The sequence below is a fragment of the Mus musculus genome, chromosome 11 (genome assembly GCF_000001635.26).
Source record: "Mus musculus strain C57BL/6J chromosome 11, GRCm38.p6 C57BL/6J".
NCBI lineage: Eukaryota > Metazoa > Chordata > Mammalia > Rodentia > Muridae > Mus > Mus musculus.
The window spans coordinates 119,393,512-119,408,669 of record NC_000077.6 but is presented as its reverse complement, the minus strand read 5'-3'; the positions used below and the strand labels follow the sequence as shown (position 1 = coordinate 119,408,669).

The following is a 15,158-nucleotide window of genomic DNA, read 5'->3' as shown; positions in this document are numbered from 1 at the left end:
GGCACTCCTCTCCAGGCTCCTGTACAAACCCTCAAGCAGGCGGAGCTGGCTGTCCAGCATGCCTTAGACCTATCCCATCTGCAGCTTCTTTTTATCACTTTTGTATCTATGACAGTTTGGCCAGCATGTATGTCTGTGCCCGAGCATGGGTGCTGGGAATTGAGCCTGGGTCCTCTGCAAGAACAGTGCTCTTAACCACTGAGCCGACCTCTTTTGCTTGGGCAGAGTAGAACTGAACGAAGGGAGAGGATGGCAGAGCTGAGGAGACGTCAGGAGGCGAGGCCACCCTGCCAGAGCCTGTCTCGCTCAGACTCACTCCTCATGGGACACACCTGGGTCCCCCTGTGGACATTAGCAACATTCACAGGCTTCCCAAACACGACACCCGTGCACTACATGGCACAAAATGGCAGTGAACCAAAAGGAGGGTTGTGGTGGTTTGACTATGGTTGGCCCGGGGAGTGGCACTATTAGGAGGTGTGGCCTTGTTAGAGTAGGTATGTCACTGTGGGTGTGGCCAAAGAGACCCTCCTCCTAACCACGTGGGAGCCAGTCTTCTCCTAGCTGCCTTAAGATGAAGATGTAGAACTCCCAGCTCCTCCAGCCCCCATGCCTGCCTGGATGCTGCCATGTTCCTGCCTTGATGATAATGGACTGAACCTCTGAACCTGTAAGCCAGCCCCAGTTAAATGTTGTCCTTATAAGAGTCACCTTGGTCAAAGCAAATCCTAAGACAAGGGTGAAAAGCAGGTATTCCCTGGCTCGCTGAGTGACTTACCCTCACTCCCAGGCAAGGCTTCCCATCTTAGGAACTTGGCTGAAGCCTAGGAGCAGGTTGTCAAAACCCCCAGGGTGGCTGATGGAGTCCCTATATCAAGTGCCTCAGGATGCCCTGAACCCCAACAGTGTGTGACAAGGCCATAGACCAACAGCTGTGGCTGGGCTCTGAGCTACACTATCTGGGAAAAAGAGACAAAGACTTGGTGTGCATCTGCTCCTGTGGTGAGGCCCCAGTGAGCCTGCCAGCAGGCTCCACAGGCACCTTACAGGGTGAGTTGTTGGCCTAAGGACCAGCAGCCAGGGCTGTGTGCCAGAAAACAGAAACAGACCTGAGATGCAGCGCATCAGTAATGTTTAACATGCACGAGGCCCTGGGTTCATTCAGTCCCCGGGACCGTATGACCCGGGTATATTGCCGTGTGCCTGTTATCCCAGCAGTTACAACACTTGGGAGTTAGAGACAGGAGGATTACAAGGTCAGAGTCATTCCCAAGTCCACAGTCAGTTTGGGGAGAAAGGATTTTCGGAAAATAAATTTAAGGGAGAAAGACGTGAGAACCTGTCTGCTGACACCCACATTCTCTTTGCCCCTTGACCTACTGTCAAGTCCTGAGTCTCCACTGCTCTTCACCCTACTTTGCCTACTTCCCACCATGTCTGAATCAGACCTTCTCTGCTTGGGTCCTGCTGGCCCCAGATGCTATTGAGACCATTTGTGGAGATGCCCTCAACTCCAGATCCTCCATCTCAAGGTTGGCTGAGGGACATAAGAGGAGGAGCCAGGTAGGGAGGGTCTTTGGGCCAAGCTAGGATTGGGCTGTGCAGGATGAGCAAAGCCTGCCCTTGACTGCCTAACAGACAAGATCATGTTGCCACTTCTCTTTTTTCCACGCAGCCCTGAACCCGTCTCTGCTCTGGCACCTTCACCTCAGCTTTTCCTTTGAGCAAACTGACACCACCTGAGTGAGCCTTGTTCTGGCCTGGACGCCTGGCAGAGCCACAGGGCACTCGGCCTTCTGAGATTGGTCCCCCCGTTTGTGCAGAGGCCGGGTCCTGTAAGATGAGCCCTGGTAATGGAGTGGCCACTGAAGAGAAGGTGTCTGCAAGTTAACTGTCACCTAGTGGTATCCCTAAGACAAATGTTAGCCCTGAGGCGGATGGGTACAGAGAGCAGGGGATGGTTGGTCACCTGCCCACAGAGCAGGCCACAGACCTTCCCTAGGCACCAATTGTAGACTCTTGTGTCTGAGAGGAGGAGAGGACACCATGCTATGTCAGCCCTACCCAAATCTCAAGTCTGAGTCAGAACAGAGTGACAGCTCCCCGATCCCACATGTCCCTGGTCTCAGCCATGTGATGCAGGGGAACACAGCTCTGCTCCCGCTCTGGAATGAGCCCTCATGGGTCACGAGCTTACGGAAGGAACGCCAGTTCCTACTGCACGGCCTGGTGCTCCACCATGGGTCAGGTTCCCAGCCCAGTCAGAGCTCATGAGGTCTGAAGGAAGCTGTTTTGTTCTTCTGTAGAGGGCACCAGAGGCAATCTCTCACTCCCTGAGCAAAGCATGATGGGTACGTGGGTGTGGACTCGGGGGCTAGACATAGATATTGGAAGGCTAAGAGGCAGGCAACACTAGGAAGTCGGAGCAGAGAGAGCCATGGAGGGACCCTTCGTCCCAGCTCCTGATCAAGCCCCACCAAAGGACTCAGCAGTGACACGGAGCAGATTCCCTTTAGCCAGTTCTAGCCGGCTGCCCAGTGGTTTGCAACCAAAAGGTCTCCAGTGTCTCAAGCAATCAAACGTCACATTGGGTTTCTCTCCTGCTTACCTACGTCACTGTTCTGCCACAATGACACAAACAGACAAACACACGGTACGGGAAGCCCCTTGTGCACCTGGTCCCTGACCTTTAGACACCTTAGATTAGAACTGCCCCCTCCCAATCCAAGCCCAAGCTAGGACCCTGCCTGGTCAACCTCCTCAGTCACAAGCCAAGTCCACACTGCCACACCCAGCGATGGCTCAGCTCACCAGCCTTCTTCCCTCCTATTAGGGGCAGGCACGTGGAATGTGGCAATGACACTTGGTAGCTAGCACACAGACTAGGATGGGGGTGACTGCGTTCTCAAGCTACCTGCTCAGTGTCCATGACCTCACACCCGGCTGTCTCCTCCTTCTTCCTCTTGCTGGGAGGGCACTGAGCACCTTCGGGACCACCAGCTGTGTCCTCTGAAGCATCTACAAAAACCTCTGGGTCCACTTCCTGTTGAGATATGACAGCCTTCACACAGGGCAGGGTTATTCCCTGCTCCACTCCTGCAAAGGCCTCAGGAACCTCCATCTCGGTGAAGGTCTAGTCGTAGCCACCTCCTTACAAGGAATGAGCCACCTCCCCAGCACCTTTGAGAGTCCATGGCCAATGGCAAGAGGTATAGGGACACTGATGGGCAAGTACCCCAATGTCTAGTGCAAGCGATACAACTTCACACCAAGCAGCTTAGCTAGTTAGGCTCGTCAGCACAACGCACCTGGCCACCACTAAGGCTCTTCTTCCCTTCCTGCAAGACACACAAACCCACTAGCCTGAGTGGAAGCGAAAAATCAGCCAAGAATTCCCCGCTAGTCACCACAGAAAAGCTACCACAGAAAAGCCAGAATGGAAGCAGGCCAACTCTTACCACCCACTGGCTCCACCAGCCAGGAAGATCCCTTGACCCCCATTAATGGGACTGGGGTGTGGCTGCTGAGTGGCTCCCAAGCTTGGCTTCTGAGGCCATCTCTCCTGATGCCCACCTCAACACACAACACACAGTGCTGAAGCATCACGCTGTCATTACAGCCACTCTATGAAATGCACTGGCATTTCATGAAGGACCACACGGTGGTTGTCAGAACACACACAAAGGGCCTCACAATCCAATCACCAGACAGTCCATTAACATTCACATTTCCAACCCAGCCCATGCATATTTAGACATTTTTGTTAGTACTAGTACTTCTTAAAAGGTTTGTCTTTAATTATGTGTGTAATGAGTGCAGGTCACTCCAGGGGCCACAAGAGGGCGACAGATCCCATGGAGCTGGAATTACAGCTGTGAGCTGCCTCATGTAGGTGCTGGGTTCTCTGCAAGAACAGCAAGGACTAAGCGGATGCGCTTCTCCAGCCCGCTCCATCCATTTTAAAATGACCAGTTCCACCCAGAGTGTTGTTGGCCACACCTCTGTCTAACAGATTCCCATTCTCATTACCCCAAAGGGGCAACTCCTACCAGACCATGCCTCTTACCCAGACACAGGCAACACTAATCCCTCCCCCCTGAGAATGTGCACACTTTATGCTGATATACATGGACTCATGCCCTGAAGTTGTGTTGCTACACACACACATTTGGGGTGGTTTGAATAAGTATGGACCAACAGACTCATGTGTTTGAATGCTTGGCCCATAAGAAGTGGCACTATTAGGAGGTGTGACCTTTTGTGTCACGGTGGGAGCAGGCTTTGAGGTCTCTTATGCTCAAGCCCTGTCCAGTATGGAATCTTATGCTGCTTTCAGATCAAGATGTGGAACTCTGGCTCCTCCAGCACCATGTGTGCCTGCGCACTGCCATGCATCCCACCACAATGATAATGAATGGAACCTCTGAGCCTGTAAGCCTGCCCCAGTTGAATGGTTTGCTTTAAAGGGGTTGCCTTGGCCAGGATGCCTCTTCATAACAATAAAACCCTAACAACTGTTGTGGATAGCCCTGGGGCTAATTACATTTGATGTTAATTCCGTTCTCCCCAGAGTGGTTCCCAGCAAGGAGTGAGTCAGCACTCAGGTAAACCCGATTCCCACCTTAATTTGTAAAATACAGGAGAGCTGATGATTGGGCAGATAAAAGGGAAGGTGGAGCAGAAGGGGGAGAGAGAGAAGAAGGAGGAGAAGAAGGAGGGAGAGGATGCAGAGGAGGAGGAGGAAGAAGAAAAGAGGAGCAGAAGAACATAGCCTGGAGAAACCCAAGTTCTAGGGGGTCTCATAAGCTGTGGAAGATGCTAGTGTAGCGGTAGATCTGCCCAATCTAGGCGCACAGAATGTATTCATATTAACTGAGTTGTGTTTTCATTGCTGGGGCACATTTGGGTTGGACCTTTACCGCAACATAACTAAGACAGGCCGCACACATGATGGGCACTACATGTAGGCCTTGTACCCATGGAGGCTAGGAAAGAGTGTCAAATCCCCTGGAACTGAAGTTACAGAAAATTGTAAACCACCATGTAGGTGCTGAGATTCGAACCCGGGGTCCTCTAGAAGAGCAACCAGTACACTTAACTATGGAGCCCTCTCCAGCCACCAGGCAGATTTTTGGTTTTGTTTGTTTTATTTTTTGAGACAAAGTATCAATTGATTTATAGCCCTGGCTGTCTGTCCTGGGACTCACTCTGCAATGGAGCCCGCCTTAAACTCACAGAGATCCAGCTGCCTCTGCCTCCTGTGAGCTGGGATGAAAGGTGTGCGCCACCACACACAGTTTAAGAATGCTATTTTAAAATAAAATCTGTGGCGTTTTGTACTATTATTCTTCCTCTGATTCTGAGATACAAATTGTCCCTTTGGCATGGTTTTTCTATACAGTCTTTCTCAGTGACTACATACCCCAGGCTGACCTGGAACTCAAATCCTGCCTCTTCTCAAATTCTGAAATGATAGCAAGTTCCACCAGGCCCAGCTGCTGTGAGCCTGTGGTTGGGAGACTTTAGAAAAGAGGCAAAGACACAGTCTCATTGTAGCCTAGGCTGCCCCAAACTCACTACCGTAGGCAAGACTGGACTTAAACTCTTGATCCTGCCTCTGCCTCCTGAGTGCTGAGGTCACCACCACACCCTTGCCAGGATTTCCCCAGACTGCAATTCATCCGGTGTTTGTCATATCCTGAGGCTTTCTTGTCATTTTAAGACTTTTTCTGATGACAGATACACCGGCATTGGCTTGAACTTCTTTCCTCCCTTGCTAGAAGACTACATTAATTTCTCCACCCTCCGGGCCCTAGAGTCTAGGCTCCACTCCCGTGCTGTTTCCTCCACTCTCTGACTGAGAGCTAACCAACCAGCCCCAGGCTCCAGTGCGGATCACATCAGGAAACCACTTGAGGCAGAGCAGAAGGTACAAGAGCAGAGACTGAGAGCAGGCAAAGCAGGCGGGGCTCACTCACCATTTGGGTGGTCCAGGAGGCATTGGAATCGGACTCCTCTGGTTTCTCCAGTTCCTTGCCTGGGTCTGTGGACGAGAGTAGGACCTCCTCCTCTCTCAGCACTGCCCCCTGCTCAGTCTTTCCTTCCGGGGTTGATGACACCACCAAGGTATTGTCGTTCTTGAGGTCTCCTGGGGCAGATGAAGTAGGATCACCCTCTTTGCCAAGCTTCACTCATTATCCACAATGAAGTCATCTCAGAATTATTTTGAGGCACTACGATTCGGCCTGGTCTATTCCTGGCAATTAAAGTAGTCTTTTCTCCCTTTTAAAATTAAGTCAGAAAGTCTTTAATATCTTCCCTTTGTACAGTGAGCTCAGGAAGAAAATGAGTTGAAGGCAAAACAACCAAACTACAGTCCAGTTTGGGATCCACATATGAATCTTAGTCTCTTTTTTAACAAAGCTAAAACTCTTCCCGGCGTCCTTTATTTGCTGTCTTGGACCATGTAAGTCTGAATCTCCTTATAACATTTGAAACAAATTACCTAACTCCAATCCAATAGTTAACTGTAGCCAGTTAATATCTACCATTAACTTCTGAAAATCATTAAGACTTCACAACTGATCTCTTCTGATCTGTACCTTCTGTGGTTGGATTTTTTGCCGACTAATTTTATGACCTAGGCAGTGGATAGAATCTCCTCTCTGTCCTTTTTCAGAAGCAATCTGCAAACCCCAACAAGGCAAAATTCTTTTTTGTTTCACAAAACATTTTTTCTCTCAAGGGTCTGCATCAGAATTAGCCACATAATGGTAAATTAAGGATTGAGGAAATTGCGTACGAATTATTTCTAGCCTGACATAGAGTTGAATATTTAGCATTCCTTGTGTAAGAAGTTTCCACTAGCCTGGCAGTGGTGGTGCACGCCTTTAATCCCAGCACTTGGGAGGCAGAGGCAGGCGGATTTCTGAGTTTGAGGCCAGCCTGGTCTACAGAGTGAGTTCCAGGACAGCCAGGGCTACACAGAGAAACCCTGTCTCTAAAAACAACAACAAAAAAATAGTTTCCACTGATACCTTTTTACAGGTTGACCATTTCTGTAAATAGATAGTATAAAGGCAAATTTTCCTTATCCTGTTCTTGCAAGGGGACAGTTACACAGCAGCTTTTTACCATCACAGGCAATGGACGGACAGACGCCTGGGTTAACAAAGAAGGTAAAGGTTCCCAGGCCGCCGGGGCCTGTGGTTGGGTCACTCTGCTCCCGGCTCGCAAATCTCAACATTCTCAAATCCTGCTTTCTTTTTTTGAGTTTTTGTTTTTGTTTTTTTCGAGACAGGGTTTCTCTGTGTAGCCCTGGCTGTCCTGGAACTCACTCTGTAGACCAGGCTGGCCTCGAACTCAGAAATCTGCCTGGCTCTGCCTCCTGAGTGCTGGGATTAAAATGATTTCTTTTTTATAACAAATACAGGGGAATTCCGTGGGCTGGTGGACTCTGCTACATGTTGAGCCTCCAGCAGCTCTTGTACCTGCTGCTCAAGGACCTGTGATTTTTCCTTAGTTAAGGGCCACTGCAGCACTAACGCAGGTTTGTAGGGCCAATGGTATATTTCAACAGCGTCCCCTTTTACACATTTCCACGTTGTGTCCTGGTTTTGAGCAACCTGCACTGTCCATGGTTGTTCTGGATGGCATTTTTCAATACCTCCCCCTGAAGCATCTTTCATTTCACCCCTTTTTTAGGAATTGAGTTCCCCCCACTGCTGTAACAAATCTTGTCCCCATAAATTTATGGCCATCAGCCACATGAGGTCTTACCTTTCTTTCTTTTTTTTTTTTTAAAGAATTATTTATTTTATGTATGTGAGTACACTGTAGCTGTCTTCAGACACACCAGAAGAGGGCGTCTGATTCCATTACAGATGGTTGTGAGCCACCATGTGGTTGCTGGGATTTGAACTCAGGACCTTCGCAAGAGCAGTCGGTGCTCTTGACTGCTAAGCCATCTCTCCAGCCCCCGAGGTCTTACCTTTCCTATTTGACCTTCTTTCCCCACACATTTAACCCAGGGCACATTTTGTTTTATCTGATATAACATTCCAGTTCCTAGAAAAGGGACGACGCTCTTGAAGTGGTGGGTCAGAATCCGTGAAATTTTCAGGAAATGGCAGTTTTATCAGGTCCTGTATCCAAACTTATTTCAATGTCATTCACTTGTAACTTTAATTTTGGCCTCTGATCATTAACAACTGTTTGCCAGAACACGCATTTTGCAGTACTTCAAGCTCTCCTGATCTTTCTACTGGAGCAGCCTTGCCTCTGATATAGGAAACCATGAAAGCTGAGCAATCCCATCCTCCGTGGTAAAGTGTACATTCCTTCCTGCATAAGCAAATTGTCTTAATTTCTCCTTTGAAATTTTCATTTATAATTCCTGGATGCACAATGAATCCTTGGAAGTCGAATTTTTCCTTCCCAAAACCATTCCTACTGTCCCTGAGGGCAAAGGACCATAAACTCCAGTAGTTATTTTACAACACTGAAATTTGGGGGATCATGTAAAGTGTTTATCTATGGCCAATAGCATGCATTAGATCTACAATACCTAGTTGAGGTTTTTCTGCCTGCTTTTTATTTCCTGACTGACAAGAGGCTGTGGGGGCTTGAGCTAAACCACCATCTTGTTTCCTGGTGGCAAGAGATTGCCTTGGATGTGTCTCTTGGACCTACACCCATTGGTTCAATGGCAATCCTTGCCACACTACTTGTGTCACCTGATGGAACAGTCTAGGCCTTCCTTCTGATTTATATTTAGAGGAACCATTGCCCTTAGAGATGCTGTGCTCACTATTTTGTTGCAGACAACTGTTATTTCCCTCAATCAAGGCCCTGGACATTTTGAGTTCTGAGACCTTCATTGGCTTGGTCACAGCATCTTTGCAAATGACCATTTCTTCCAGTTAAAGCACCCACCATGTGTTCTGAGATGTAAAACATTTAGCTGTGGCTTGCCCAATTATCGAGGCACCATACACCCCAGAACCAATATTGGTTGTCTCCTGATCCACTCCCCCATAGGCACTGTCCTCCCCTTTAATGGCCTAATGACCTTTTTGCATTCAGTATTCCCATTTTCAAGTGCCAAGTCTCAATTAGTACTCATCTTAAATCAGGGTCTGATATGGTGTTGTTCACAGATGAAACTAATCTTTGTAAATAGTGAGAGAAAGAAAGAAAGAAAGAAAGAGAGAGAGAGAGAGAGAGAGAGAGAGAGAGAGAGAGAGAGAGAGAAAGGTTTTCCCTGAGCCTTGTATAACCTTTGTAAAGGATGTGAACTTCTTTCATGGCTCCTCAACTTTGTCCCAAGCTCTCAAATCTACTAAGTGACACTGTTCTATGATTTGGTTGAACCTGTTCTTGTATATCAGCATAATGACCTAAAGGTATATTAAGGTATATTAAGGTATATTAAGGTTGGTGATTCTGTGACCCAGGACTGTGCTGTGGGTCTCATCTGTCTACCCTCCTGCTTTCCCATTTTTCACCTGACTGCCCTGACTCGGTTCCTTCCCCTCTTTCTCCCTAGGGGAGACTCTCTGGATCCGTCCCTAGGAATGAACCTGTTTTTCCTCCCTGCTCTTATTCCTGACCTTCAAATTTGTCCACCTCTACTCTCAGTTTCTCTAGCTGTACAGCCAACTCTGTTGCTTTTTCAGAAAGAGAGAGGGGCCAAGCAGTGGTGCCACACGCCTTTAATGCCAGCATTTAGAAGGCAGAGGCAGGCAGATTTCTGAGTTCAAGGCCAACCTGGTCTACAGATTGAGTTCCAGGACTGCAAGGGCTACACAGAGAAACCCTGTCTCGAAAAACCAAAATCATCATCATCATCTAAATGGCCAGGTGACTCCTTTAATCCCAGGCAGAGGCAGGAGGATCTCTATTCCAGGCCAGCCATGGCTATCCAATGAGATCCCGTCTCAAAATAAATATACGCCTCTAAATACCCATATACACACAAATATGTACATGTACACACATACATATATATACATGTAAATACATACATATGCACAGACATATACAAAGAGACACTCATACACACACATACAGCATGCAGGTACACACACTCACAAGTCAAAGGGAAAGGCTGAAGAGAGTACAGAATAAAAAGGGAGCCCCTATGTTTTCACAGCTGCTGCTTCCTAATAAGTGGGATTTAGAGCTTCCTCCCTCCCATGGCTCTAGAAGAAGATGCCCCTGGCTAGCCTAGCATCTCTCTAATCTAAGAGACAGAGACTGACCAATAGGCAAGGTGTATGGAAGGACTTTGGTTTCCTATGTCTGAGAAGCCAGCAGATCCAGCTGTAGACCCAGCTGCCCCATTGAGCCTGCAGCCTGAGAGCAAAGCCACTGAAGAGTCTTCACCTGAACCCCCAATCAGAACCTGGCTCCCCTCTGCTGAGCAAGGACAAGGGCAAGAGCCAGGACTGTGATCACCAATGAGAACAAAGGGCCAGCTTTCCAAAGTAAAACGTGCAGTTCAAAGAAAGACACACAAGGAACCTCCTCTCCCTCCCCAACAATGCTCCCTCAACAATGGGGGCACTTCTTAGAAAACTGCTTTTTGACAGTTGTCTGCCTGCACGCTGCCATACTTCCCACCACAATGGTAATGGACTGAAGCTCTGACACTGTAAGCCAGCCCCAATTAAATACTTGCCTTTAAGAGTTGCTGTGGCACCATTGCATACACTAGCAAGATTTTGCTGAAAGGACCCAGATATAGCTCTCTCTTGTGAGACTATGCCGGGGCCTAGCAAACACAGAAGTGGATGATCACAGTCAGCTATTGGATGGGTCACACGACCCCCAATGGAGGAGCTAGAGAAATTACCCAAGGAGCTAAAGGGAATTGCAACCCTATAGGTGGAACAACAATATGAACTAACCAGGACCCCGGAGCTCTTGTCTCTAGCTGCATATGTATCAAAAGATGGCCTAGTCGGCCATCACTGCAAAGAGAGGCCCATTGGACTTGCAAACTTTATATCCAGTACAGGGGAACGCCAGGGCCAAAAAGGGGGAGTGGGTGGGTAGGGGATGGGGGGGGTATGGGGGACCTTTGGGATAGCATTGAAAATGTAAACGAGGAAAATACCTAATTAAAAAAAAAATTAAAAAAAAAAAGAGTTGCTGTGGGGCTGGGCGTGGTGGCACACACCTTTAATCCCAGCACTCGGGAGGCAGAGGCAGGCGGATTTCTGAGTTCGAGGCCAGCCTGGTCTACAGAGTGAGTTCCAGGACAGCCAGGGTTACACAGAGAAACCCTGTCTTGAAAAAAAACAAAACAAAAGAAAAAAAAAAGAAAGAAAGAAAGAAAGAAAGAAAGAAAGAGAGAAAGAGAGAGTGTGTGTGTGAGTTGCTGTGGTCATGGAGTCTCTTCATAGCAATGAAACCCTAACTAAGGCACCAGGTGACCTCCATTATAAAAATCACCCCATTCCCTCTGAGGGACACATTCTCTGAGAATTTGCTTCCTGTCTTTCTGTCTTCTGCGTCTTTTTTTTTTTTTTTTTAGATTTAGTTTTTAAGTGTATAAGAACTTGTGTAGATGTGTGTATGCCCACCACATTCACACGTGGTGTCCCAGAGGTGAGAATAAGGCAATGGATCCCCTGGAACTGGAATAACAAAGAGTCATGGATGCCGTGTGGATGCCGGAATGAACTCAGGTCCTCTGTACGGAGACACTGTCCCAGACCCATAATGTCTATTCCTTATTAATTTCACAATTTGGCTGGTTCTCGCCTGCATAGGCTACAGCCATCCTTGCCCTTTTTTTTCAAGCAGCTGAATCATGGGAAATCCCTCCCCTACCCCAGGCAGCAGAGGCTCCCAGGGGCAGGCTGGCAGCAGAAGGCTGTGCAGATAATGAGACCCCAGCAAGCCCTGGGTTTTCCATAGAACATCTAGTAAAGGGGAGGGAGAATGAGAAACCCATAGGCCCCACGAACAACCCCAAATCATCATGACAACAGCCTGGGTCAGAAGGAAGCACAAGATGCATCCGCCCTCACGTAGACCTGCTGGCGGCCTAGTGAGCCTCACAGAAGACGGTCTAGGCAGCGGGTCCAGCCTGCAGCCATAGGCACCTGTTTCACAGGCAGACCAGCAGTCCAGTCCAGTAGAGTTTCAGCAGCAGCAATGGTGGCATAACCTAACAGGAACAGCCAGGCCTCAGCCTCGGCACAAGTCAGCAGGAGAGATCAGGGAGGAACATCAGGAAAAGTTCAACTGTGCCTCTCTCAGTGAATGGGAAAATCAGTAAGACTGGAGAGCAGCAAGCACTGCCCAGCTAGCTCTATAAACAAGCCTGGCTCGGCCTCCTCCGTCACTGTCCGTCGAGTCCTTTTTTACACTCCTTCCAGACATCACGATTCCTCCTCGGATCTTGCCTCAGCCTGTGTGTCTGTCTCAGCTGACATCACTCTGCCAATCAGCCCTATTTCCTTAGAAGTGGCAAAATCACACCACCAGAAGTTTTGGGTGTGTTTCCCTCTATGGCATCCCGACAAATGCAGCTCAACAACGCAGTGGGAAGCTGACCAATCCGTGCGTGTTGTTAGTGAAGAATCCTTCATCTCATGTCCTTTCGCGTGTTTGCCTTAGCAGAACATCTTCTCCTCTGTGTGTGCTCCAGCAAAGCCGAGTCTGCCTTAGCCTTTCACCTGTGTCCACTTTAGGAAAACACTCCCTCATTTGCCCTAGCAAAACACCATCCAACATAACTGACTCTCCAAAGGACCCTGAAGTTTCCACTTTACACTCCCTCATGGGGGACTCTGTCTATAGTGTGGCCGCCCGGGGCCACGCGAACCAGGGACTCCTAAAAGGCAGGCTGGGGCTGAAAGAGACTAGACTAGAGAAAAGAAAGAGGCCAAGACAAATTTTTCTCGGATCAACCCCCCCCCCCCCCCGGAGTTTACTAAGAGTCTGTGCTTATAAAGGGGGGAGGCCCATTCCCCACCAATCCATTCTTGGTGCCTGGAGCCAGCCTTGTAGGCAGGAGCAGGGTAGGGTGAGTCTCGGGAATGTCTCTCAAGCGTCTCTCAGCAGGTAGGTAGTTGACATAACAATAGAGCCATCTAAATCAGAAGGCTACACCCCAGGCGATCTCATTGGCAGCAAAGTCTGAATCAGCCTGCTTCAAGGCTAAGGGAGGCTACATATAGGGTGGCCGCCACTGAAGCCAGGTCACAATCAAACCAGGCTGGCCTCCTTCAGCCCATGGAAGTAAGCCTCCAGGAAAGCCCGGCAGGTAGGTCGATATCCAACCCTTGTTCTCTCCTTGGTGAGCAACTCACCTCACCTACGACACCTACAATGGCAGAGAGACTGACCCAGCCAGGTACCCAGAGCAGGACGACACCCAACACTGCCATGCCACATACACTCAGCAGCAATGGGCACACCTCGTGCCCTTCAGGAAAACTTAGAAAGTGAACAAAATAAAAACTCACTAGCCAGCCCACAGAAAACCACAGACACACAGCACTCAAAGCCCTTCCCCTCACAAAGCCATTTCTGCATCATCAGGGACCCCAAAGGAACCCCATCTGTGTCTTTACCAATAGCCCCGACTAAGACCCCGGCATCTGGGAGCCTCTGGACAGAAAACATTAGTGCCACAGACTCCTGGCTGCCTCAGCCCCAGGAACTACTGCTGGCATTTCATCTAGGCTCCGCCCCACAGTTACCTGGCAATAACCAGGTGTGCCTGACTCACAGTAAAAGGGGCTGCTTGTCCTCCTCCTCGCTCTCTTCTCTTCTCCTCTTGCTCTTTCTCTTACCCTGTTCCCTCTCTGTCCTTTTTCTCCCCATTCCAGCTCTCCTCTCCTTCCCCCCACCCCATTCTATACTATACCATCGTGTGGCTGGTCCCTCAGGGGAAGGGATACCTCAGCATGGGCCCACAGAGGCACCCCCTTCGCCCACACCATACTGCACTTTCAAACATATCCCTTCTTTTTCTTTTTGTAAAACACAACAACTACCAAGCTAAGACTCCCTCGCTGTGGTGGCCCTGTCTAGGCTAAAGGAGCTTTGAACCTACAGGAGGAAGGGAACGGAGACCCCCCCACACACACACACACATCCAGTTTCTCTTTCCTTCTTTCTGCCCATCCAGTGCTAAGGAAGAACCCGGCTCCCTGCACCCTAGGCTAGCGCCATGCACATCCTGATTTCAGTTTCCAATCTGATAAATAGTCACAGACCTGTGAGACTGGGCCAGTGGCCAGGTCAGCCTCAGCTGCTCGCTGTACCTGGACAGACAGCAGATCCCGCCCCTTCCTCCATCACACTCTCCACCTGACAGGTCAGCCTGTGGAGGAGTCAAGCATAAGACTTGATGGCAAGTTGTAAAAATGCCACTGCCTTGCTCTCCCTCTCAGACACATCTTACCCCCATCCCCTTAAGTGTCTGCAAACTTCGCCCCCACCCCAGCCTCCTGGCAAATGCATTCTGTCCATTCCCTCCCCCCAAAAATGAAAGAACAAAGAAAGGAGAGACCATCAGACCACAGATGAATGGGAGCTAGTTCCACAACTTTGTTAATAATTAGCAATATACCTACCAATCTGTCTGCAAAGACTTTAAGCCAAGACTCATCCAAGAAGCCCCATCGGTACCCAGGGCTTCCTCTACATTGAGCCAGCAAGGCTTGAAGCCCAGAACACACGGGCTCACATTCTGTGTAACTCGGCAAGCTCCCTCTTCCCAATGTGGCCACACTGAATGGACTCTCCTTTCCCTGCTTCATACTCGCTTTTCTTTTATTTTATATCTTTATTCTATTTTTGTTGTATGAATGTCTTGCCTTCACTTCTGTCTGTCACATATGTGCCTGAACAGGAATGATCTCTGGAACAGGAGTCCCCAGAGGCTGGAAGCCATTTTGTGGGTTCTGGGAATCGAACCTGGGAGCCCCAGAAGAGCGGCCAGTGCTCTTCACTGCATAGGCCATCCCTTCAGCCCCTCTGCTTTCCACTCGCAATCGGTTCTTTTAACCAGCTTATTGAGGATAAGTGGCAGGACCTGGCACGGGGCACAGGTTGTGCCTCCCTAGTTCAGTAACACAGGAAGGAATACCTCATGGTCACCCTAAACCCCTGAACACCCGCCTCCCAGCAGGGCT

General features: G+C 49.2%; 1 protein-coding gene across 6 annotated transcripts in view; it reads right to left on the bottom strand.

The window, feature by feature from the left end:
* The window catches only part of Rnf213 (ring finger protein 213), a 97,469-nt gene that overhangs the window by 78,749 nt on the left and 3,562 nt on the right, over positions 1-15,158 (bottom strand). For 4 of the 6 annotated variants that reach the window (XM_006534633.4, XM_006534630.4, XM_006534631.4 and 1 more), the window contains exons 3-4: positions 5,979-6,148; positions 2,915-3,043 (exon numbers count right to left, since the gene is read on the bottom strand). In XM_006534633.4, the coding sequence (XP_006534696.1) occupies positions 2,915-3,043; positions 5,979-6,148 (299 nt within the window). The remainder of the gene's footprint in view (positions 1-2,914; positions 3,044-5,978; positions 6,149-15,158) is intronic. The other 2 variants (XM_006534632.4, NM_001040005.3) reach the window with 1 other exon arrangement.